The sequence below is a fragment of the Mus caroli genome, chromosome X, assembly GCF_900094665.2.
Source record: "Mus caroli chromosome X, CAROLI_EIJ_v1.1, whole genome shotgun sequence".
In the NCBI taxonomy this organism is placed as follows: Eukaryota; Metazoa; Chordata; class Mammalia; order Rodentia; family Muridae; genus Mus; species Mus caroli.
The window spans coordinates 152239441-152264728 of record NC_034589.1 but is presented as its reverse complement, the minus strand read 5'-3'; the positions used below and the strand labels follow the sequence as shown (position 1 = coordinate 152264728).

The window sequence follows — 25288 nt, the reverse complement described above, 5'->3', positions numbered from 1 at the left end:
ACACTCCTGGAGGCTGCTATAGTTTAACATTTTCTCGTTGCATATGTAAATATTTTTAAAGATTTATTTTATGTATGTTCATTGCGTGTTTGCAGCACAGGATCCCCTGAAACTGGAGTTACAGATGGTTGTGAACTGTCTGTCTGGTGGGTGCTGGGAACCAAATCTGTATCTTATGAAATAGTAGTAAAGCACTCATTACAGTTACAGCTGAGCCCTCTTCTCCAGCCCTCCTCCCCTTTGCACAAAGGCATGGGGTAGCAGCAGCCAATCTCTAGATACCCTTGCTTTGTACTTTTGTTCCAGTAACAAAATTCCCTGCTTCCCAGCACATTCCAGTCAGTTTCACCTCCAGACGCTTTCGGCTTGTTTTTTTTTTTTTGTTTTGTTTTTTCTCTTTCTCCAAGCACAACTCCAGAGCCAGCGGAACAGATCCCGTTCCCCTGCACTTAACGCCGGTCCCTCTCTGCTTCTCAGGAGTAAGAACAAGGGTGACAAACCTGATCCCTTTGGAACCAGAACCAGCGGGCTTTGCAAGGCTTTGCAAAGAGGACGCGGATTCTTAAACTTCATCTGGGGCGCTCGTGGGTGGAGCCGCGGAGAGAGGCGGGGCCTAGAGGCCTAGCCTTGGAACTTGATTTGAGGGGGCGGAGCTAGGCCTTAACGCCTTGAATTCTGGGCAAGGGGCGGTGTAAGGGCGGTGCTAAGGCCGCCGCGAGGCCCCGAGGAGCTGGGGCCCGAGTTTCCGGTGGTGGGAGATCCCCGGGGTCGAGGGGGCGGCTTCGGTGAGGGGACATTTTCTCAGCCCTCGATGCCTGGCTGACTGGCCGAGGGAGGAAATGCTTCTCAGGTCTGCCGCGGTGGCTGCGGCGGCCTCTTTGAGGGTCTGTTTTCTCAGGCCGCGGCGCCTGGCTGACTAGCTGCGGGAAGAAAGCCGGCTCCTTCCGTCTTGGGCAGGTACCGGTTGGTGGCCGCGCGGAGTGGGCGACCGAGGACCTGGGCGGCTGCTTCCGCTGAGACCTTGCCGTGGGAGAGAAGACAGCGACGGCAGTATGGAAACGGCGGGGGCCACGGCGGGGCCGCAGAAACTGAGGTATAGGAAATGACGAGGCGAGGCGATTGGGGCTTCCCGCGCGGCGGGGACGAATATCTCCCGGGCTGCCCGAGGAGATGGGGCGGTGCGCAGGAGGGGAGCGGAAGGAGGGTCGGGGGACGGACGGGGCGACCGGAGGCCGGAGGGGAGCGCGGCTAGCCCGCCTCCTTCCTTTGCCTCCAAGCGCTGTCCTAGGCAGGCGCCTGGCCTGAAGGTGCAGAGCCGGGTGTGCGGATGCTCACTCTGTGTGCGCGTGCGTTTTTTCAATCTTCCAGCCGAAAGAAATACTTGGCCCTCCGGAAGAAGGAGAGACGTAAGAGGCGACGGCAGGCGCTCGCTCGGCTCCGAGAGGCAGGTAGTTGTTGCTCTGGATGTGGAATTGCTCCCTCTCTTTCTGCTCCGCCCTCCCACGCGGCCTCAGACGGGCTAGGCTGCCCTTACAGCCACCACGTAACTGAGGACGACTCTTTCAAACTTCTGATCCTCCTGCCTCTGCCTTCGAAGTGTCATGGTGCGGCGACCATGGCACTTTGCAAGTTGATGGGTTCGTGCATGCTAGGCAAACCACTCTGCCAACTGAGCTACACCCCCAGCCCATGCAGCTGCTTCCCTCGATTTCCTGCCCAGCTCATCTCTGCAGCCAGCCACCGTGCCACTTAAAAATGGCCCGCACATGACAGAACCCGATATTCTAAGTGGTAGAGCTATACATTTAGTAGATTCATAAAATTAGGTGTTTATAAAATGACCAAGCACTTAACAAATGCAGTCAAGAGGGTTGAGCTCCCACAGCAGTACTCGGTTAAGATGATGGCCAGCCCTACCACCAGAGACTGTGGAACAGTACTTGAGAACTAGTTCAGGAGAGGCAGGCTCCAACATCAAGGATGAAAACAAAAAGGAACAGTAAGCTGTTGTGTTATTGATGACAAAACCCTCCTGCTTTAAGTCTGAAGCTGATCTGCTACAATTTCTTAAGCTCATGTCATTTATCCCCTTCCACCTGTCTCAACTGACATTCCTTTTTTTTCCCCCTTCAAATTTAAACTTTGAATAGAAGGTATAAACTTTTCTTCCATTAAAACTACTTTGCCAGATTTTTATTTATTTTTGAAAAGTCTTCCAGTGTACACAGAGTTGAAAAAAAAATAGAACACTTAAATATTCATGAGTACTTCGATAACTTTGCAAAATCATTAAATATTTCCCTCTCTCTTCCCCCTCTCCTCTTCCTGTTTGGTTCTGAACCCGTTGTACAGCCATGCCATGAGTATCATGATGGAAGCATTGATTAAAAAGAAGTGCGGTTAGAGGAATGCTTAAGAACACCCGCTTAGCCAGCGCTCTGGCACTGCACGTCTTTATCCCAGCACTCAGGAGAGAGGGGCAGGGGAGCAGAGTTCAAGGCCCGGCACACATGTGGAAGCTTATAACTACTATTCTTTTCAAGATTTTTTTTTGAGGTAGGATCTATAGCCTTGGCTGGAATTTACTGTGTAGACCAAGCTGTCCTGAACTCAGAGATCCATTTGTTCTGTCTTCTGAGTGCTGGGATTAAAAGCTTTACCACTAGGCCTTAAGTTTAGGTTTTTATCATAATTATAAAGGTTAAATATTTATCTTTTTTTCATGAATAACTGACCAAGGATTGTGAGACTTTATTTAATAAAGTATTTGAATTTCTACAGAATTGTCACAGAAAGAGGAGGAAGAAGATCCTCTTGCTGAAGAAAAACGATTAGAAGAAGAGAGGTTGTTGGAGGAAGAGAGGTCAGTATTAACTGAAACATTTAAACTCATTTTATTGTAATATCAACTAGTAGCAGCTTTTCATATAAAATCTTGTAAAAAAAATGGGTTTTGGAAAATAGCCTCTTATAAACTAAATCCCTAGCTGACAGGCTAAAGTTAGGTGTCTTTTTTTCCTCTCTTTTTTTGTGTGACAAATCCAGACTAGTCTCCAACTCAGGATCTTCCTGCCTTAGCCTACCAAATGCTGGAATTACTGGCATGTGTCATTGTACCTATTTTGTTGTGTTGTTTTGTTTTGTTTTGTTTTCGAGACAGGGTTTCTCTGTATAGCCCTGGCTGTCCTGGAACTCACTTTGTAGACCAGGCTGCTCTCGAACTCAGAAATCCACCTCTGAGTGCTGGGATTAAAGTCGTGGGCCACCACACCCGGCTGTTTTGTTTTGTTTTGTTTTTTTAGTGGAAGTATTTTTTATTTCTTTTCCTAATTGGTAAATATGTGTGTGTATGTATGTATAGTAAATATACATATAAAGTGTTGACATAAAGGCCTAATTCTATTGACAGTATAACGGTAAGCTATATGGATATAGCATAATTGTTTATTCATACTTTTTAGTCTTCTATAGTTCACCAGAGTGGGGACAGTATGGTGATGAGAGCTGTTCTGCTGTGGCAGCAGGAACAATCTAGAAGTACCTGCTCCAGGTGTGTCTGTAGTCAGGGAGCAGGTACTCAGCTTCATTTTTCCCTTTCCCCTTACTACTCCAACCAGGAACCCTAGTCCACAGATGGCTTCATTTAGGGTAAGTCTCCCTCCTCAGTTAATACTTCTGGAAACTCCCTCAACAGACATGACCAGAGCAGTGGTTCATAGGTGATTACAAACCTAGTCAAATAAAGATTTAAAATGAGAATCTTGTGCTGTTGGATGTCTGGGACTTATTGATTTAAGGTGACATTACCTTTTGGGGAGGTATGTTTTGTTTGTATGTTTGTTTTAGGCAAGGGTCTTGTTTTATAAGCTCAAATTAGCCTAGAACTTGTAATCCTGTCTCAGCTTTTCAATTGCTATGATCATTGCCATGTATCACCTGGCTAGTCTGTGCATTTTAAAAGTCAGTTTTATGATTATGGCTCTAAAAAAAAAAACCATGGCATCTTTCTCTATAACCTTTGAGTTTCTATTCCATAGAATCAAGGGATTCCTATGATTTGCCTTCAAACTTTTAAACCTCTAGGGAAAAGTTATGTTGTGAGTTGTGAGCATGTCTTTAAAACAAAAGTTTTAAGGGAGCTGGAAAAAAGGCTCACTAATTCAGAACACTTACTTTGCTATTTCAGATTATCCAAGTTTGGTTCCCAATGGTGACTCACTATCGTCTGAAACTCCTATTCCCCCAGTCTTTTCACCTCTTCTACCCACCAGGCATTCACAAGATACTCATGCCTACTTGCTGACAAACGTTCATACACACACAAATTAAAGGTTTTAAGACAAGATGAAACGGAGTTATAAAAATAAGTTAGTAAATATACATTCAGCCAGGTGTGGTACACAACTTTCATCTGAGCATTGGGGAGGCAGAGGCAGGGGTATCTCTCTAAGTCCAGCCTCGTCTACAGAGTGAATTTCAGGACAGCCAGGGCTACACATGGAAACTCTGTCTTGAAACAAACAAAAACAGAAGAGGATGAGGAGGAAGTAATGTTAGTGGGAAAAGAATGCTTCTGTTAGGAAGAATAATGCTATGCGAATGTGAAAATTCACAGATATTGCTTTGACATGTTTGCCTGAGATGAAAACCACTGGTACTTTCTTACAGAAAGAAAAGGCATAGCAGGTGCAAATGCTTCTGAAAGCCCCAAGTAGTAATTGTAACTAATTTCTGTCCGGGAAGATAGTTGCTTTTCTGAGAGCCACACTCCCATCTTCACTGCTTTATAGAAAATATGTTCAGATTTCCATGTTGTATATTGGTTCCCTGTCTTCTATACATTCTAGATTAATTCCCATTTGTTTTTATGGACTACATCATTATATTAACAGGCAGAGATTACATGAAGAATGGTTACTGAGGGAAGAAAAGGCACAAGAAGAATTCAGGGCAAAGAAGAAAAAAGAAGAGGAAGCTCGAAAACGGAAGGAAGAACTAGAGGTAGACATTAAGTATCTAGTTCATTGAGTAAGTGCTTAGCTGAGCTAAGTCTCTTTAAGAGCTGTTAGGAGAGATGATTAGAGGTCAAGAGAACTGGATGCTCTTCTAAACAACTTGGATTTGATTCCCACACCCTCATGGTGGCTCACAACCATCCATAATTCTGGTCCCAGGGAATCCAATGCCCTCTTCTGACTTTGAGGTACCAGGCATGCATGTGGTACATACATATAGATGTAGGCACAGCACCAGTACACATCAAGTAAAATAAGGTTAGTTAATAATAAAAAAAACCAGGTGTTTGTTACAGGGTTGGAGAGAAGGCTCAGGAGTTAAAAACACTTGCTGCTTTTCCAGAGGACTTGGCTTCTGTTCCCAGGACCCACATACGTGCTTCAGTGTGTATACCCTCACACACATATGCACATACACTCATAGGGACACTCAAATAAAATCTTTTCTAAATAAAAGCTGTCTTTCTTGGGGTATAGAGCTCAGTTATAGAGCTCTTGCCAGGCATGTACAAGGCCTTGGATCCCTTCCCCAGCATGTGTAAACAAAAGGAGAGCTACATATGTTAACATAAAACATAATAGAAACTGATATTGTCTCTCTTTCCAATGAACACTTTCTAAAGCTTTTCAAGTATTTACTCTGTAGGCCATGTGTTTTTAAGAATGAGTGAAAAAAAATTACCTTCTCTTTTTTCCTTTAAAGAGAAAGTTAAAGGCAGAATGGGAAGAACAGCAGAGAAAAGAGCAAGAGGAAGAGGAGCAGAAACGACAAGAGAAGAGAGAAAGAGAGGTGACTTCTGTCATAGGAGGATAGAACCCTGCGTATCTTCTTGGTGTGCACGTGTGAATGTAAAGAGTTTGCAGATTCACTAGTGGAAATACTAGTTTCCAAATAGTTCTCCTCTTGGGGTGGTGCAATGACAGATAACCTTTACCCAAGTTACCTTCCTGTTTATATTAGAGATCGGTGAACATTTTCCTTAAGGGGTAGGTCATATTTTAGGCTGTGATATCTGTATGGCTTCTGTGGACATCCAGCTCTGCCAGTGTACCCTAAAGCAGACATAGATAATATGTATATGAATGGATGTGGTTGTGTTGTAGTAAAACATCTCTGTAAACCGGGCAGCTGCCCTGTTTTACACCCTGTACCACTCTGTGGCAAGTGTGACTTTCCTCTGGTTCTGTCATATATGTGTTGAGTTCTTCACAGAAGAACAGTATTGTGAAAAGTTCCTACACCTACTAAATTCATAAAGAGACTTAATAGCTAATGACGTCTCAGCAAGAATTAGTTTAATAGACATTAAAGAATTAAAAAATTATTTTGTTATTATATCTGGTATCCTGTCTAACTTTGTTGTCAGAGCAAATAATACTCATTTAAGAAATTCTGAGAAACCTGTGCTCACTCTAGGGCACATGCTAATGTCCTTTTCTAACATGCTTCTCTCCCTGTCTCTTAATGCTTATGCTTAAATCATTGTTAAAANCTTCCCTTAATAATCCCCACCATTGCTTTAAAAAAAGAAATTCTGTAATGTATATGTCTATATTGTGTACATTTCCTGGGATTCTTTTTAAAAGCTTGGTTTGTTTTGCTGCTGGTCCTCAACTGTGTATTTGTTTCAAATATAACATGCACAGCTCATCTTGCCTTGAAGATATTTTTTCTCTTTACCCTCACTAAATTTGAATGGCACGACATTCCATAGTCACTCATCTTAAAATGAGGAGAGATGTATGGAAAGGTGGCAGCAGTCTCCACAATCAGGTCGTGTCTCAGACGGCAGTTCCATTGCTCATTGTTGGTAGCATTGTTTGAGCACTGCCTTTCAGATGAGTCACTTTCCAGATGGGATGTTAGGGGCACAAAAATTATCTGTATTGTCATACTTTACAGACGTGAATCAATTCCTGTTTTAACAGAATATTCTTTAACTTCTAGGGATCAGGTAAAAGCTAAGGCTTCTAAAAGCACTTGTTTAAAGGAAGCTTGGTTAAGGCAAAGTGGGTAAAATGAAATCCATTCTAAGCATATATAAAGAAATACAAGACGGTGTGTATCATTTTCATGCTTAGACAGATACAAGAAAAAGCAGTGAAAAGCACAGTCTTGGTTTTCTCCTTGAGTGACTTCTGGATTAGAGTGGCTGAGGGTAAGTCAGCAAAGTAGATCATACAATAGGATGTTAGGCTTATAGAGAAGTAAAAGGAGAGTGGTGTGATAGAATAATAGGAGTCAAGATACTTATTTGAATTGCTGGCCAAGGAAGTCACTGAGGAAGTGATGTTTGAGATAATTAACTGAGTGTGGAGATAGTAGGAGGAAGGGACCTGGTGGTCCCTGAAACTTAGAGAGCACAGGAGACTGGAGGAAGAGCATGGGAGACACTAGGGAGGATCATAATTGAAATTGACTCTTGTCTTATACAATACATCCTGGCCACAGTTTGTCCTCTGTCTACCCGGGCCTCCCTTCTCCCCCAGATCCACTCCCCCTCCCTTTCCTCTTCAGAAAAGAGCAGGCCTCCGAGAGACAGCCAAACAGAAAAGTCAAACAGAAAAAAAAACAAGATAGAATATGACAAGTTGAAAGCTCTCATATTGAGGCTGGACAAGGCAAGTGAATAGGAGGAAAAGAGTCTCAAGAATAGGCTAAAGAGTCAGAGATACACACGTTCCCACTCTTAGGAGTCTGACAAGAACGCCTAGCTAACAGCTGTAACATACATGGAGGACCTAAAGCAGGCCCATGCAAGCCCTGTACTTGACACTTCAGCCCTGTGAGCCCAGGTGCATACTAGTTGGATTTGCAGAAGGAGGCAAAGGCAGGAGGATTGCAAGCTTCTTAGATGGAAAAGAGTTTGGTTTTATTTATCATACTAATGAGAGTTTTTTTTTTTTTAACAAAGAGTGACTTCAACCTGTTAGTATTGTTACTTCCAACAGATTATCCTGATTTTTCTACAAAGAACAGGGACCAGAGAGAATATTGGATGAATAATTAATTACAATGTGGGTGATAATGATGAGGTCAGACCTTCAAACAGATAAGCAACACAGTTAACAGGACTGTAGCTGGCAAATTCTATGGGAGGAAGAAGGGAAGGGAACCGAAGCCATGTTTTAAGGTGTTTTGGGTTTTTTGTTTGTTTTAAACAAATGGGAAAATGGCTGTCCCAGTTACTGAGGATATTTAGGTTGGGTCATGGGGGTGAGGAGATGGAGGAGATAAAGAGTTCTGTTTTGTGAGTGTGGTATAGCATAGTGGTAAAAGTAGAATCTTGGGTTTGATCTCTTAACTCCCAATCAAAACTAGTCACATTAAGCAATAATGACTTTTTTTGGTGTTTTGTTTTGTTTTTGAGACAGGGTTGCTCTATGTAGCCTTGGCTTGCCTGGAACTTATTTTGTAGATCAGGCTGGCCTCACACTCACAGAGATCCACCTGTCTGCCTCCCAAGTGCTGGAACTAAAGGCATGCACCACCACACCTAGCTGCTACAATGACAATTAAGTTGCCAGAACGAGACATACTTACCAAGTAAGCTAAACACAGTCATATGTATGGTTTTGAGGCACTAAGGAATCTAACTTTGTACGTATTTAAAACCAACCATTTAGAGATTTATTGCTGCCTTGTTGGGCTTCCTGTAAAAATTTTCATAAATCCTAGTTACTATCCCTCATGTCTTTGCTTCTGTTAAATATTTGTGATGTTTAATCTAACTTTTAAAAAACAGTCATTATTATTTCAAAAACCAGAACCTGGTATTTATATATAAATATGTTGCTGAAGCTATTATGACTTAAATATTTGCAATGTACTCTATTCAAATTTTTTATTTGAATAAAAATTCTAAGCTCTATATCTTTTAAAACCTTTTTAGGAGATAATATGCTTAGAAAGGAAATCAGAGTCAATCCTTTTCTGTGTGTGTTCACGTGTGTATTGTCATGTATGAAACCGGACATGACTTGCTTGACATCCTGGTTTTCATTAGTCCTATGTTTATACCACTTATAGGAAGCTGTGCAGAAGATGCTGGATCAGGCTGAAAATGAGGTATTTTCAAAACCTTTCATTAAGACTTTGAGATAGCTAGCAGTGGCACGTTCCAGTCATCCTAGCTGGGGTGGGGGTAGGGGGGGGCATGAAGCAGGAGAATGACTGCAAGTTTGCAGCCAGTGTGGCCTACAACAGAGAGACTATTGCCTTAAAAAAAGGTTTTGAGATCAATTGATATTTCATTAGAAACAATAGTTTAAATAATATGGCTTTTGTGGTAGGTGGTTTTGATTATTTTTGGATACCCAGAATCACTTTTATAACCCTTCAGTTATATAACAATAGAAGACAATTGATGTGTTATTGAATCATGTCATGGGCTATACTTGTATCAAGTACTTCAAATGTATCTAAGTGACATCGCATACAGTCCCAAATGGTTGGTTCACCCACTTTGATTCAGAGTAATTTGTAGTTCTTTCTGCTGGCTCCCTACATCCATGGACTCTTTTCAGAATAGATGGATAGAAGACCTTCTTGAGTTCGAGGCCAGCCTGGTCTACAAAGTGAGTTCCAGGACAGCCAGGGCTACACAGAGAAACCCTGTTTGGAAAAGACACACACACACACACACACACACACACACACACGCAAAAAGACCTTCCTAAAGACCTTCCTAACTACATCTGTTAAATTAAGTGACGCCCCCCCCCCAATCAAGAAAAATTACTGGGAGCCAAGAGAGAAATATAGCTCATGTTTCTGAACAATTGCCTATAGTCTTGATTCCTTATTCTAATTTAACTATGCATGTCTAAATGTAAAAACCATTTGTGTTCTGATTAAAATATTTGACTAATTGGAGAAACTGTCTTTCATGGGTTTCACATCACCAGTAAAGTCATGGTTGTTTTTAACAGCTGGAAAATGGTGGCACCTGGCAGAACCCAGAACCGCCCATGGATATAAGAGTACTGGAGAAAGATCGAGCCAACTGTCCGTTCTACAGCAAAACGGGAGCTTGCAGATTTGGAGATAGGTAATGGATTTGGCTTTCTGTGAGAATGAAATTGTGGAAAGTGTTGGGGTTTTGGAAGCGGCATAGACTTTAGTCTGCTATGCTCACCATCACATATGTGGTGCCCCCTCGCCTGCTAACGAAATGGGCTTAACTGAGTGAATCCTTTAGCCTTAGGGAAGACTTACTTTTAGTTAGATTTTTTTCATATAATATATTCTGATCATGGTTCCCCTTTTCCAAAAATTCCTCCTAGATCTTCCCCCAGCTCCTCATCCACCAGAATCCATACCCTTTCTTTCTCATTAGAAAACAAACAGCATCTAAAAACCTCAAATAAAAGCCAAAACAGGCCGGGCGTGGTGGTGCACGCCTTTGATCCCAGCACCTGGGAGGCAGAGGCAGGCAGATTTCCGAGTTTGAGGCCAGCCTGATCTACAGAGTGAGTTCCAGGACAGCCAGGGCTACACAGAGAAACCCTGTCTCAAAAAACGAAACGAAACCAAACCAAAGCAAAACAAAAAAACCCCAAAACAGAATAGGACAAAATAAACAGAAAAAACACACATACACACAGATAGAGAGACACACATTCTCACACACAGAAATTCCATGAAAACACAAAAATCAGACACACACACATCCACACACGAGAATATATATATGCATGCATGCATGCATGCAAAAGGTTAAAAAAATAAAACCCAAACCAACCAACCAAAAAACAATGTCTGAAGTATTTGTGACAAAAAAAACAAAACAAAAAAACTCCCAAAATACCATTGAGTTTGTTTTCTGTGTCCTTAAGTGTGGTTTGTATGCCTAGTGAGACTCTAGTAGGACCCTTTGCTTGTTGGTTTCTTCCATGCTCACATGAGTCCCAGGAAAACAACTTGGGTTGGGGAGATTAGATATTGGAAGTGATTAGAATAGCCAGAAATACCTTTCCAAGAGTGAATTCATACCCTAAGTAGTCTTTTCCAATTTGGCATGAGTATAGAGATGTTTATGAAAGATAGTATTGTAGCAAGTAGAGGAATAGGCTTTTAATTCTCTGCTGTCAGTATGTTCAGACTTAGGAATCGACTCCTTTGGTTTTGTGGCAGGGAGAAAGTTTACTTAAATTCTCTACATTGTAACTCCCTCATCAGGGAAATGAAGATGATGCACAATCCTACCTTTTTGAGGTGCCTTGGAGGCTGAGCTGAGCATGGCAAACACACAGGGCTGGGTGCATGGGTCCTGAGTTTTCATCACTTTCATTGTTCACTATTTTTGTTGTTACTGTTGTCATTTCCTGATATGGTCATGCTTCTTGCCCTCCAACTTCTTTTTCAAAGGTAAGATACACAGAGACATAGTATTGATGTTTTCAGTCATTTAGCAACTAGTTGAGGTAAGGCAAGGTAATGATGATATTTTATACGATGACTTTATGTAGAAGTCAAAGGAAGCAAGCACTTCCTACCAGTAAGTAAATCTGTTGGAGGCATCGTCTAATTACTGCTTCCCCATTCTGTGCCAGACAAGAGATAAGCTGAAGCTTGGCTTTTCTTTTTCTTCTGGGGTTTGTTTTGTTATTTTGTTTTTGTTTTTGTTTTTGAGGTCTTACTCTGTAGTAGGCTTGGAATCCATGTCCCTCTACTTCCAAAATGCTGAGATTAAAGGTGTGTGCTACCAGCCGGGCAAGGTGGAGCATGCTTTTAATCCCAGCACTCGGGAGGCAGAGGCAGGTGGATTTCTGAGTTTGAGGCCAGCCTGGTCTACAGAGTGAGTTCCAGGACAGCCAGGGCTATACAGAGAAACCCTGTCTCGAAAACAAAAAACAAAAAACAAAAAGATGTGTGGTACCATACCTAGTAATCATTTGGTTTCTTGAGACAGTCTCATGGAGCCCAGGCTGGCTTTGGACACTCTATGAAGCCAAGATTGGCTTTGGACTACTGATCCTCCTGCTACCATATCCCAAGTGTGTGCCATCATGCTGAGCTTATTTCTTATTTTTCAAGAGTACTAGCTTTAGGCTGGAGAGATGGCTTGGCCCTTAAGAGTATGTGCTGCTTTTCCGAGGACCTAAGTTCAGTTCCCAGCTCTGTGTCAGGCAGCTCCAGAGGATCTGATACTTCTTTGACCTCTACAGGTACCTATACTCATGTATACTCTGCAGTACACACAACTGCACATAGTTAATAGAACTTTGTAAGAATGAAAAGACAGGAGTAGTTCCCAACCCTGGACACACGGGGGAATCCTGTCAAAAGGAAAAAGGCTAAACAAAACTGTCTCACCTCAGATTTCGTAAATCAGAATTGTAGAGATGTGTAGCGGGTATTTAGATGCTTCCAGCTATTTCTGGTGTGCTCCAGGATTGATGTATAATATGTAATACCTTGTGAATTTGATGGCTAGAATTGTGGATTGCCAGCCTGTCTGTGACTCAGAATCTGGTAAAGAAGTAGAAAGGGCTTCTTCTGAGGGACTGGGGGAACTGAGAGAAGGAGGCTACCTTCCCTTTCGTACCTTTAGAAACATTTTTTCTAAGAAAATTCAGTCTCAAGTAGAAATAATAAAACATGGCTTAAGAGTCAGTGAGATGGCTCTGTGGGTAAAGGTGCCTACTGCAAAGCCTGATTACTTGAGTTGGATCCCTGGATCTCCAAGGTGAAAAGAGAGAACCGACTCCTTCTAGTGATCCTCCAACTTTCACATTTATGCTATGGCGTGGTGCATCCACACAAAATAAATAATGGTCTGTATAAAACACCTCCTGCCAAAGAAATATGTTGAACAGATGGCCAAATGAGCCCCAAATATGGTTCCCATTTGCATGGGTAGTTGAACCAAATTGCCTTTAAGGTTTTCCAGCTGCTCTTATTTATGATGCATTTCTAATACTTCTTTGAAATTTAAGATCTGTGGAAACCAGATTCAGGGGTTTCCTTTTGGGTATGAGAAAAGGATAGGTACATTAAATAGTTTTATGAAAACTAGACCTGCAGTTCCTTGTGAAAAATAGTGTCCTTTCAGGTTCTCAGACAACATCTCTGACAGTCATTAAAACAATAAAATACGGACAGTGGTCAGATTACTTCTCCTTGTCAGAGGCTTATGAAACTTTACCATCACGAACATCAGAGGATGAGAACAACTTGGCTATTTGCATTGTTCAAGTAATGAGTTGGGGCATAACATTGTGTGAACTTAGTAGTTCTGGAAGCCAAAGCTGTCTTTTCAGACAACACTGTTGTGCTTCCCTTTGCAGAGAGGCCAGATCCCTTACTTCAAGTGACACAACTAGGTCATCTGCATTACAGTTGGCCACGTGCCAGAGAGACATTTCCATTGCTTGTTCTCTCTCTCTCTCTCTCTTTTCAAAATGAGGTCTTAATCTATAATCCAGGCTAAACTGGAACTTGTCCTGAGTAACTAGGATTAGAGGCATGTAAACACCTTGTCAGGAAGAGAAATAATAATAATAATAATAATAATAATAATAATAATTCCTTAACCTAAGCATTTTTTTTGGATGCTTGCTTTTGTTAAACTTTTTGGTTGTAGTTTTTAAAAAATTCTTTGATAATTTCATACATGTCTGTAATGTATTTTGATCATATTCACCTCCATTACTCTCTTATCCCTCTGGATCCCTTCTTTCCACTACATCCTCTTTGAATGTCTTTTCTCTTTAAATAACCCACTGAGTTTAATGAGTGTTGCTTCTATGTGCACAAGTGTGAGGTTATTTACTAGATGTTTTGGCAATTTACTAGTGGTGACATCCCTAAAGTTCTCTATCTAGCAGTTGTTGACTGCCAGGGACAAGGCCTTTGAGTACCTTTCCCCTATCCATGTTAGGATGTTGACGGGCTTGATTGTATGCAGGGCTTATGTCTTAAGTCACTTTTTCTATTGCTGTGAAGAAACCAAGGTAACTCTTATGAAAGAAAGCATTTAATTGGGCCTGGCTTACAGTTTCAAAGTGTTTAGTCCATTATCATCATGGTGGGAAGCAGACTGACATGGTGATGGAACAGTAGCTGAGCACTGATCCAGAGGCTACAGGGAGGGGCAGGGCTGATAAGGGCTTTTGAAACCTCAAAGCCCACCCCCAGGGACACACCTTCACTTATTAGGCCATACCTTCCTAACCCTTCCCTCAACAGCCTACCAACACGGACTAGACATTGAAATATATGAGCTTATGGGGTCCATTCTTATTCGAACCACCACATCTTGCAAAGGTAACCATAGTTGCTTTGAGTTCGTGAATGCAATGGCCATGTTGTGTCTAGGAAACAGTGTTTCACAATATTCAATTCCTTCCACTAGCACTTATGTTTTTCATCTCCTTCTGTGATGTTCCCTGGGCTTTGGAGCAGTTTAGAGGTGAGCATTCAATAGCCACTTATTCTTAGCACTTGGTCAGTTATTAACCTCTGTCCACTACAGAAAGAAGTTTCTTTAACTAAGGTTGAGAGCAGCAGTAGTTAGGTGCTAGGCCACAGAGATACCTTATTTACAACTTTGTTGTTGCTTTGTCTTGGGTGGTCTAGACCTCACTATGTAGACCAGGATAGCCATTGTCCGGCCAGGGCCATTGTACCCTTTTTTCCTCTTCAATATTCCCTACTTTTAAACTTCCTTCCTAAGTTTTTCTTTCCCTTAAGTTTGTCTTACTGATAATCTAATTAGCACCCCATCCAGGAAAATTTTATTTCGGACTTTGAACTGTATTATCTCTTCTACTGCTTGCTTCAAGAGAAAGGAGTAAATAAAATCCTATGATTTTTTTTTTTTAAAGTTACTCTAAAACAGCATAGTTAGCTTAACCTTGTTCCATTTTAAACTATGAAAAGAGATTGTTCTTCACAGTTACTAGTTACCTTACGTGAATAGCAATTAAGTTATATTTATTATCCTCTATAATGGACCACATGCCAGAGGTCCTGCTCTTCTCCACCACATGACTGGGGAAGGTGTGCTGCTCTAGGTTTCAGCTGCCTTTCAACTGTATTGCATTCTTTTCTTGTTGCTGTGGGATTTAATGGAGAAAGAGCTTACTTGGCTCATAGCTCCAGGCTTACAGTCATCATTGTGGGGAAGCCAAGGTAGGAGGGACTTAAAGCAGCTAGTCAAGGGTGGTGATTTAATGCATGCGTGCCTATGCTATTTGACCTCTCCAGGGTCCCCTGCCCAGGGAATAGTCCCACTCATAATTAAGGTGGCTTTCCCCACATCAATTAAAGTACCAAGGCAGTCAATCCCTCACAGACATTCTCAACCTTAGCCTAGACAATCCTTTCTTAAGACTCCTTTCTCTGATGATTCTAGATTCTGTCAAGTTGACAATTAGAACTAGCCATCACACTTTGCAAAGTGAAAAGGTACAAGTACCATCAGCCTCACTAGGTGGTTAAGGATCAGAGTGGAGAAAATACTTAAAATACATGAAACTTTAGAATGATGCTATATGTAGATAAAATGACAATACTTGAGTAACTGGAAAATTTTAAATTATCATATTGTCTCTTTTAAAATTAGAACTTTAAAATTTTGTCTATCAATCATCTCTTCTGTCTATCAATCATCTATCTGTTATCTATCTATCTATCTATCTATCTATCTATCTATCTATCTATCTTTGAGATATTCTCTCACCTTAAAACACTGGTTGGCCTGGAACTCATAGTTCTGCCTCTGCCTCCTGGGTGCTGGGATTAAAAGTGTCCACTACAGTGCCCAGCTTTAAAAAATTATTTATTATTGTAATGTGTAGAGAGAGTAGTGTGTGTGTGTGTGTGTGTGTGCGCGCGCGCGCATGTGTAGGAGGGGGGATATGGAGATCTAGGGATCAAATCCAGATCATTAGGCTTATGCAGCAAGTGCTTTAACCCACTGAGCTAGCTCACTGGTTCAGATTACTGAATTCCATAGGCATGAAAATCAGTTGAAGATTGTGTAGAAGCAAAATATATTTCTACATACAGCATCTTATTCTTGTCACTGCAATCTGTCACATGACTGGGCCTTCCTTTTCCCAATAGTTCAACATAGAGAAATCTCTATGAACATGTTCAAAGGTTCTTGAATGGCATATGACCTTGGAATCCATTCCTAATCTTATATTTCAGGGAGAAATCAGCCAGTTTTAGAACACTTTGCTTGAGTGCTGTAACTGAGCCTCTAAGCAATGTTCATTACTGTGTAGTTAAGGCTAAACAGCCATGTTACTTGAGTCTTGCTCTTGAACTTAATGGTAAGCTTTTAATGTGTGATTTTGTTATTGGACAAATGAATTCACTTTTCTTCTGCAGGTGTTCACGTAAACACAACTTCCCCACATCAAGTCCCACCTTGCTGATTAAGGGCATGTTTACAACATTTGGAATGGAGCAGTGTAGGAGGGATGACTATGACCCTGACTCAAGCCTAGAATTCAGTGAAGAAGAGATCTACCAACAGTTCCTAGACTTCTATTATGATGTCCTGCCTGAATTCAAGAGTGTGGGAAAAGTGATTCAGTTTAAGGTGAGCACAAACTGGAATGGGACCTGACACATCTCCTGAAATAAGCATACAGGGGCAGAGCTAGGGCTTAGGCTGTTCACTTGTCTTGTTCCATATATGCCTGTCTGAGGCTGAGCATGGTAAACTTGGTAACATTGTCTTCCTTTCCACTCCTCTACCCTGGACAGTGCCATGTAGATACGCTCGGAAATCATAAGCATGTGTTGGCATGTGTTCTGAATGCTAGGGCCTGGGTTGGAAAGGACTCTCTTGTTCAGTGCCTTTGTGTTACAGCTCTTTCCAGAAGTTGAACTCACTGTCAGGCCTGGTGTACATAGCCATCCAAGCCTTCACTTAGCTGCTGTCTCTGATGGACATGGGTCCTTTCCTTCCCTCATTCAGCGCCTCACCCAGAACCCTGTTATATATACCGATGTTCAGTTTCACTCACTGAGGAGGGTGAGATTTGGCTTCTGCTATTCCAGGGACTCAGTGGCTGAATCCCAACATGTAGGCCTCTTACTTTGTCTGTGAGTTGATCATATCTGAACCTGAGTGACTTTGTTATATAACGACAAGGGAAGTACCCCTTATTTTGGAGAAAGTAGGAATAAAGCCATAGGTCTTTTTTCTTGCTGTCAGAAATGAAAGTATATGGTTGGACTAATCAAGTGCTATGGATATTCAAGAAATCTGAGATTACAATCTGCTTTCCAGATTTAAAATATAGTCTTTAAAATTTGGTTTCCAAAGAAGGGGAAACAGAACATAATATTATAAAAAGATAAAGGAGAAACTAGAAAAGGGCAATTAAATGGGGAGGGGAATAGGCTTTTTGTTTTTAATAACATTTAAATTTTAAAGGTGGTGGTGACACACACCTTTGATCCCAGCACTTAGGAGGCAGAAGCAGGGAGGTCTCTGAGTTTTGAGGCCAGCCTGGTCCTCAGAGTGAGTTCAGCAAGGCTATACAGAGAAATCCCTTCTCAAAAAACCCAATAAATAATAAATAAATGGATGGATAGATAGATAAACAAATACGCTACACAGAGAAATTCTGCCTCAAAAAAAAACCCCAAATAAATAAGTAAATAGTAGATAAACAAAGTTTAAATTTACAAGAAGTAAAAATTGGTCTTCCTCTTGGGCTGGCATGATGACTCAGTGAGTAAAGGCACTTGCCACCAAGTTTGACAAAGCTAAATTTAATCTTCAGGACCCACATGGTGGTGTCCCAAGGATTGAATGTAGGGCCTTGTACACACTGGGCAAAAGTGCTGTAGCACTTTTTCCTTTGAGACAGGGCTCACTCTGCAGCTCAGGCTGGCCTGGAGCCATAGTAATCCTCCTGCCTTAGCTTCCTTATTACTGGGATTTTAGACATGCGCCACCAATCCTGACTGGATTAACTGATTTTTAAGGTCCCTAGGCATGGGTGACATGAACTGCTGAGGCCCTTTAGTCTTCCTTCTAAAGATGGCATTACAAATTGAGTAGGATCCTGTCCCCCTTAGGATGTTCTAATAACAACACCCTGAAGTAAGATGGAATAGCTTCATTTCGAAGATTAAAGCTAAACACTAGTAGGGATATTTAAGAGATATTTTTATGTCATTTTAGACAAATCAAATTTGTAATTTTTGAAAGCAGTGATCAATTATTTATCCCTACTTATACGAAAATGAGGTATTATTCACAACTATATGATGTAAACTCTATTAATATCAAGATGAAGTAGAAAATATGTACTAGTAAAACTACTCGTGAGAGCAGTTCATGTACAGCACAGTGAAGTGGGAACCCATAAATCAGCATGCTCCTTCTGTTTATGCACACCAGAGAAGGCCTTACATCTACAGAGATGGCTTTGTCAATGGGAGAGTGCAAGCACTGTAGAGAAGTATGAGCAGACATAGAAATAGGATTTGATATGTATACTCTATAGTAGTTGAGGCATTAAGCTTGTATTACTTGACAAAGAATAAAGAATACCATCTATATAGAAATTATAGAGCCAGGCATGGTGGCACTCTCCTTTAATCCCAGCACTTAGAAGGAAGAGGTGGATCTCTGAGTTCAAGACCTACATAGTGAGTTTTAGGACAACTACAGTTGAGTTTAAATTGAGGTTTTGTTTTTTGGGTTTTTTTTTTTTTGTTGTTGTTGTTGTTGTTGTTAATAAAGACAAATTGGAAAAACATCTGGACACACTTGCTGGTATTGCTTTGTACCTTTAAAATTCTGAATGAGACAGGCTCTTTCTACAGAATTTTAAAATACAAAGCAATACCAGCAAGTGTGTCCAAACTTTTGACATTGTGACACAATGTGATCTACAGAGTTCATGCCTGAGAACTACAATTGAGCTGACAGAAGCAAAAACAAATTAGAAAAAATCATAATGTTTTAATTAAGTTTGTGATTTTTGTGTTTGGCCACATTTCTGTCAACTCATAGTCCACAGGAGGCTACATGTGTTGGCTATATATTCAACCTGAATCAATCAATACACACACACACACACACACACACACATACATAAAACTTTTATATATCATTTTGGTTACTATATATTTATGTGTATGATATATTTTTAGAATATATGTATGCCTATATGTATACATGTATCTGTAAAAGTATACATATACATACTCTATATTCCAAACAGAAGCATATCCGTACACACACACATAGCAAGTGCTCTTAACTGATGAGTCATCTCTCCAACCCCTGTATTCTATTTTTTGTACATTTTATGTACATGTTATGAAACATTTTATACTTGATAGGGTTTAAAACCAACAAACAAGGATCAACAGAGACCAGGCTGTGGGAATCTGTAATGTTGTTAGGTGCTTAGATTGGCCTTGAATTGATAGGAAAGTGTTCTGCCTATCTTGGACTCTGAGGGACTATTTGCCTGGACAGGATGCATGTGATCATTTGCTGCTTTTGAATACTTTGTATGTGTATGTGTGTGTGTGTGTGTGTGTGTGAGACAGAATTGTTCTTTGTTCCTTAGGTCAGCTGCAACCTGGAACCTCATTTGAGGGGCAATGTGTATGTTCAGTACCAGTCGTAAGTATTGGGGACATACATACATACATCGTCCATGTTTCAACATAGCTACGGCATTGTTTCTTTGATGTCTCTCACTGACTATGTAGCTTTCCTATGCATGATACTTTTCAAAATGTCAATATGAAGAGCTCATAAACAGTCAAGATTTGAAAATAATACACTTTTATTTCATTCTTTTTATACTTCTGTAGTTTTGATTCTTTTATATAGTATAATCTTCATAAAGATACAAACTGAATAAAGGCTAATTGGAATAGAGTAGAAAATACCAATCTAAGGTACAAAGGGTTAAAGCTCCAAATAGTGTGCACTTGACCAGATAGCAATGTAGTTACTAAGTCATTCCTGCATGTATTGCCATTTCTCTAAGCAGTGCCATGGCTAATGGCTTCAATTAGCCATTGTAGTAAGGACAGCAGAGAAAGCATGGGTTCTAACAAGGGGAAACACTTTTGCAGATTTAATGGTCAAATCGCAGATTAAGAAGCCTTAACTCTAGCCAATTTCCATGTGACAAAACTTTTCAGAAGTCAATGACAAAGGTCTCTGAATAAAAAACTAGGCTGTGGGAATCTGAATGCTCTGAGATCTACCTAGACAATACAAGAACTGAAGTCCTACAATAAGCGGACAGGGGCTAGTTTAGAATAGGCCTGCTCTGCTTGGGAGAGTTACTATAAAGCACACCCTTTGATTTTTGCTTCCAAGGGAAGAAGACTGTCAAGCAGCTTTTTCTGTTTTTAATGGACGATGGTATGCAGGACGACAGCTCCAGTGTGAATTCTGCCCAGTGACCCGGTGGAAAATGGCAATTTGTGGTAAAAGCCGATGTAGTGGTACCCTTCCCCCACAGCTAGCTGCACTATACAAAAGGGAGCTTCATAGGAAGAAAACAGTATTTTAAAGGGATGAAGCACAGTTTTTGTCTCATACTCCAGATGAGGAGTTCTGTAAAGGACACCACAGTTTAGATATGTTTTAGATCTCTAACAGGTCTGTGGTTCACTATATGGATGAGATAAATGTCTGAGGTCACACTGTATTGGTGACAGAATTGCAAGTTGATTTTCAGTCTTCAGATCCTCAGTTCTGGGTTCTGTGTGTGACACTGCAGCAGCATCTAAACTAAAGATACCCACGCTAAACCATGTTGCACTTTCAAAGGTGTTTTCTGTTCATTGGCTTTCCTCACTTGAGCTGTTTGTTTCAGGCTCAGTCCCTACGCAGTCTTCCATCATCACCACCGCAATCATTACCCATGGCTAACATTTCCCACATTACTTGAAGTAGGTGTGGATCAGTTTAGTTGTACATTGGGTGCTCTCAGTTACACTGACTCATCTGAGAGCGGCTGCCAAACCAGGAATGATTCAGCACTGCAGAGTAACCAGCTGCTTTGAAGCTCTCATCAGTTTCTGATTTCTAAGAGTGCCTAGCCAGATCAATCTGCAAGTTCCCCAGATGAAGAGAGCTCTAATACCTCAGGGATATACTTCTCCCTTCTCTCTGGGTTTTTCTGCTCTTCCTTCCCAGGTGCTTAAAACTTGAGTAAAAAATATGTAATTTATCAAGCAAGTCTAAATCTTTAACAGCCTTCTCTTAATGGATGCTGTCATTAAGAAACATTTCTGACGGGCATGGAGGGTACCACCTTACATTCCAAAACTTGTCTAGGGAGGCCAAGACAGGATTGTGAGTTCAAAGCCAGCTCGGACTATATAGTGAGACCTATTCTTGAAATAAATAAACTAATTTATTGATCAATTTAAAAAAGGAGGGGCTAGAGAGATGGGGATCTGATATCTTCTTTTGATCTCCATGGGCACCAGGCATGTATATAATGCACATATGTAAACACAGTCAAAACACTCACATACATAAAATAAACCTTAAAAGTTTCAAAACTAAATAAAAAAACCTGGGCAGTGATGGTGCACATCTCTAATCCCAGCACCCTGAAGGCAGAGACAGGTGTTTTCTCAGTGAGTTCTAAGCCAGCCTGGTCTACAGAGGGGGTTTCACGACAGCCAGGGCTACACAGAGAAACCTTGTCTTGAAAAATCAATCTCTCTCTTTCTCTATTATATATAGGAATACATACATACATATATATGTATGGAATTTTAAAATTCCTTGCTAGGAAAGTGAAAACCACTATTACACCCTAAGATTAAGGGTTGGAAGCTGGGTGTGGTGGCTCACGCCTTTAATCCCAGCACTTGGGAGGCAGGGGCAGGCAGATTTCTGAGTTCGAGGCCAGCCTGGTCTACAAAGTGAGCTACAAAGTGAGCTCCAGGACAGCCAGGGCTACACAGAGAAACCCTGTCTTGAAAAACAAACAAACAAACAAAAAAGATAAAAGATGAAGGGTTGGGCACATAAACAGGATGGTAGTATATTTTTTTATCGGAAGTTTAATTTTGCAAGTTTCTAGAGTTCTAGAAATGCAGGCTGATTCCAGTGATAGACTTGAGTATAACTGAAACCTCAAACCAGGAGCTTTGTTTCGTTAAAAACAGCAACAAAATATAAAGAGCTTTAGTATTTTTCTCAGTAACTAATAACTTTTTTGTCTCATTATTCTGGTGTAGCTTCTTTCGAGAGATCTCTAGATAGCTACCAACGTCTAATCAGTTACATCATTTTATTATTCAGCCTTAGTTCTTGATAGATTCTCCATACCAGTACCCGATCACAAAGGTCATCTGAAAATACTTTCAGCCACAAAAGTTCCTTTATTTTGTTTTCTTTTTGTGTGTGTATGTATGTGTGTCTGTTTTAGAGATAGGACCTCATGTATTCCCAGGCTGGCCTTAAACTCACTATGTAGCCCTGGCTGAACACTAGTGTGTCACCATGCCTGGGTATTTATTATTTTTATCTTGTAAAGAACGTTGAAGGATTCCCCCACCTATGTTAGACCTTCTTCAGAGCAGTGTATGAAAACAATCCATCTTCAGACTTGAGAAACAGAACGAGTCGCAGTAATACAGTGGTAATTGCTGCCTCTCACTTGCCCTTACAGGCTTATTTGAAGTCCAGCAGTGTCCAAGAGGAAAGCACTGCAACTTTCTTCACGTGTTCAGAAATCCCAACAATGAATATAGGGACGCTAATAGAGACTTCTACCCGACTCCAGATTGGACTAGCTCCTCCTTCGGTAAGAATTCAGAGAGGAGGGAAAGGGCCAGTCACTATGATGAATACTATGGCAGGTCAAGAAGGAGGAGGAGGAGCCCGAGTCCGGACTTCTACAAGAGAAATGGTGAGTCTGACAGGAAGAGCAGTAGTAGACACAGGGTGAAGAAATCTCACAGACATGGAATGAAGAGTCATGAGAGGCGCAGTTCACCCAGTAGAAGAAGAAAGGACCACAGTCCGGGCCCCTGGAGCCAGAGCAGGAGGAGCCGCCGTAGTAGGAGTCGCAGCCGCAGTCGGACCCGAAGCCGCAGTCGGGGCCGGAGCCGGAGCCGGAGCCGGAGCCATAGCCGGGGCCAGAGCAGGAGCCGGAGCCGGAGCCGGGGCCGGGGCCGGGGCAGGGGCAGGAACCAGAGTAGGAACCAGAGCAGGAGTTGGAGTCAAAGCCGTAGCCGGAGTAGTAGCTCATCAAGGTCCAGAAGTCGTGGCAGGAGGTCAGATAGTAGAGACAAAACCACCCAGAGTCCCAAATCTAAATAAACTTGGTTGTTTTTAAATATGTCTGTCCTTTTATAGCAGCTACTCACCTGTATAGATTGATGATGCTAGCTAAATGCTATCCTGTAAAGCATACTTTTTGAGAAATTAGACACACACACATGAAATTACTTGTAATCCTAACCTTGAGAGCATCAGTTAATGCTGGAATGATGCTTTACTATTTTTGTCCGTTTTCTGCCTGCGCACCTCTCCCCCCTCCCTCCATCTCTCCTTCCATCTTTCCCTTCCTCCCTCTCCCTCCCTCTTTCTCTCTGTCTCTATGTATGTGTGTGCATATGTGTGTATTCAGAGGACAACTTTTAGGGGTCATTTACACAACGTGATCCAGGAATTGAACTGAGGTGAAGCTTTGACACCAAGGACCTTTACTCACGGAGCCATCTTTTCAGCTCACCTTTTGTCTTGTTAGGGGTCCACACCCTTTATTTTTGCTTAATGCATATGGGTGTTTTGCCTGCATGTATCTATGTGCAGCATTTGTGAGCCCAGTGTCCGTGGAGGCCAAAGAGTATGCCAGATCCGCCTGGACCAGAATTATAGATGATTGTGAACTGTCATGTGGGTCCTGAGAATTGAACCCAGATCCTTTAAAAGTACTCTTAACCACTGAGCCATCCTTCCAGCCCTACACACTTTATTTTTTAATTCAAAGGCCATATTGCTTTGATGGTTTTCACTCAATTGTCGTCTCATTTCGTCAATCTGATGCTTAAGTCCCATAATTCTTATTTTTACTCACTACATAGAGTATATCTACCAATAGACTTGACAACATTCCTAATGGATTTTAAAGGTGACCCTCTTATTTCTTAGAGTAAACTATATCAAGAAAGGTAATCCAGGTTTCCTCCCAGGAAGACTCCAAGAATCACTCTAACCTTTTAGCACTCACAGCACAGAATTAGAATTTTCATCTTTCCGACTTTAGCAGGTTTTAGGTATTGAAGTGAATGTTTTTATTATCACTAAGTTTTTCTACTTACTGGCCATTTCTTTTAAAATATTCTATTTTATTTTTCTATATGTAAAAGTTGATTTTTTTTTTCTCTAAAACTTACTTCCTATTTCAAAATTTTGAAGTACCATTTCCATACTTCTCTTTCCCCATCTGAGTTCCTCCTTCACGTGGGGGCTGTCAGGGTATATATTGAATAGTGTGTTGTGAAAGTTTTTTATGAAGAGGTAAAGGATTTTGTCATTTCCCAGGAAATTAGAGTTGTCACTGTTGAGTACATGCAGTGTTAAAATCAGTCCTTGTGTATGTAACCACCACAAGAGTGATCAGTGAATGTGGTGACTATCGGCTCGGCTCCTGGGCATTATCCCAGCTTTCCTGAGATGCTTGCTTCTCAGACTTTCAGTGTCAGGCTTTGGGCCTCCAAATTCAGTGTCACATGGCATTTAGCAACCTGACATTTGAGAATTCAGTAAAGATGCATACAAGTCATGTGCAGTAGCTTATGCCCTGCACTTGGGAGGCGACTCTGCCTCCTTTTTAAAAAGAAAAAAAAAAAAAAAAAAAAAACCAAAACAGGTACAAAGTGCTCAAAGTTTAACAAAATCCAACTTGTTTCAATTCTAAATGCCTGCTTCATCCCCAAAATGATAGGTTTCTAGATTTATTTGGTTTATTAATACTGTATGGCTTTAAGTACAGTTGGTATTTTTAAAATACTGTTCAAACTGCAGCTAAGATTATGTAAAGATAATTTTGTATGTGTGGTGCTGAAGCTTCAAACATGGTAGGCAAGGCTGCTCCCACTGAGTTACATACCCAGTCCTAAAGCTGAGAATTCTTAGATCATGATGGGAAAGGAAATAAAATCCATCTTGAACTCAAGACAATTAAGCAAGTTAGGACCTTCCCCTCCAATGTTAATGGGCCTGTATAGAGTACAAGGGACGTTTAGAAAATCTGATTGGGTCATTACCCTGGTAGTAACGTTGAACCTACAT

At 41.2% G+C, this 25288-nt stretch overlaps 1 protein-coding gene across 1 annotated transcript; it reads left to right on the top strand.

Moving 5' to 3' along the window:
* Positions 1 to 713: 713 nt before the first annotated feature.
* Zrsr2 (zinc finger CCCH-type, RNA binding motif and serine/arginine rich 2) lies at positions 714 to 23578 on the top strand. The gene is made up of 12 exons (XM_029473179.1): positions 714 to 785; positions 958 to 1093; positions 1369 to 1448; positions 2782 to 2863; positions 4893 to 5001; positions 5719 to 5805; positions 9046 to 9084; positions 9948 to 10066; positions 16360 to 16573; positions 19575 to 19630; positions 20342 to 20451; positions 22659 to 23578. The coding sequence occupies exons 2-12, from the start codon at positions 1053 to 1055 to the stop codon at positions 23309 to 23311; spliced, it is 1590 nt and encodes a 529-aa protein (XP_029329039.1). The 5' UTR covers positions 714 to 785; positions 958 to 1052; the 3' UTR covers positions 23312 to 23578.
* The last annotated feature ends 1710 nt before the right edge of the window (positions 23579 to 25288 follow it).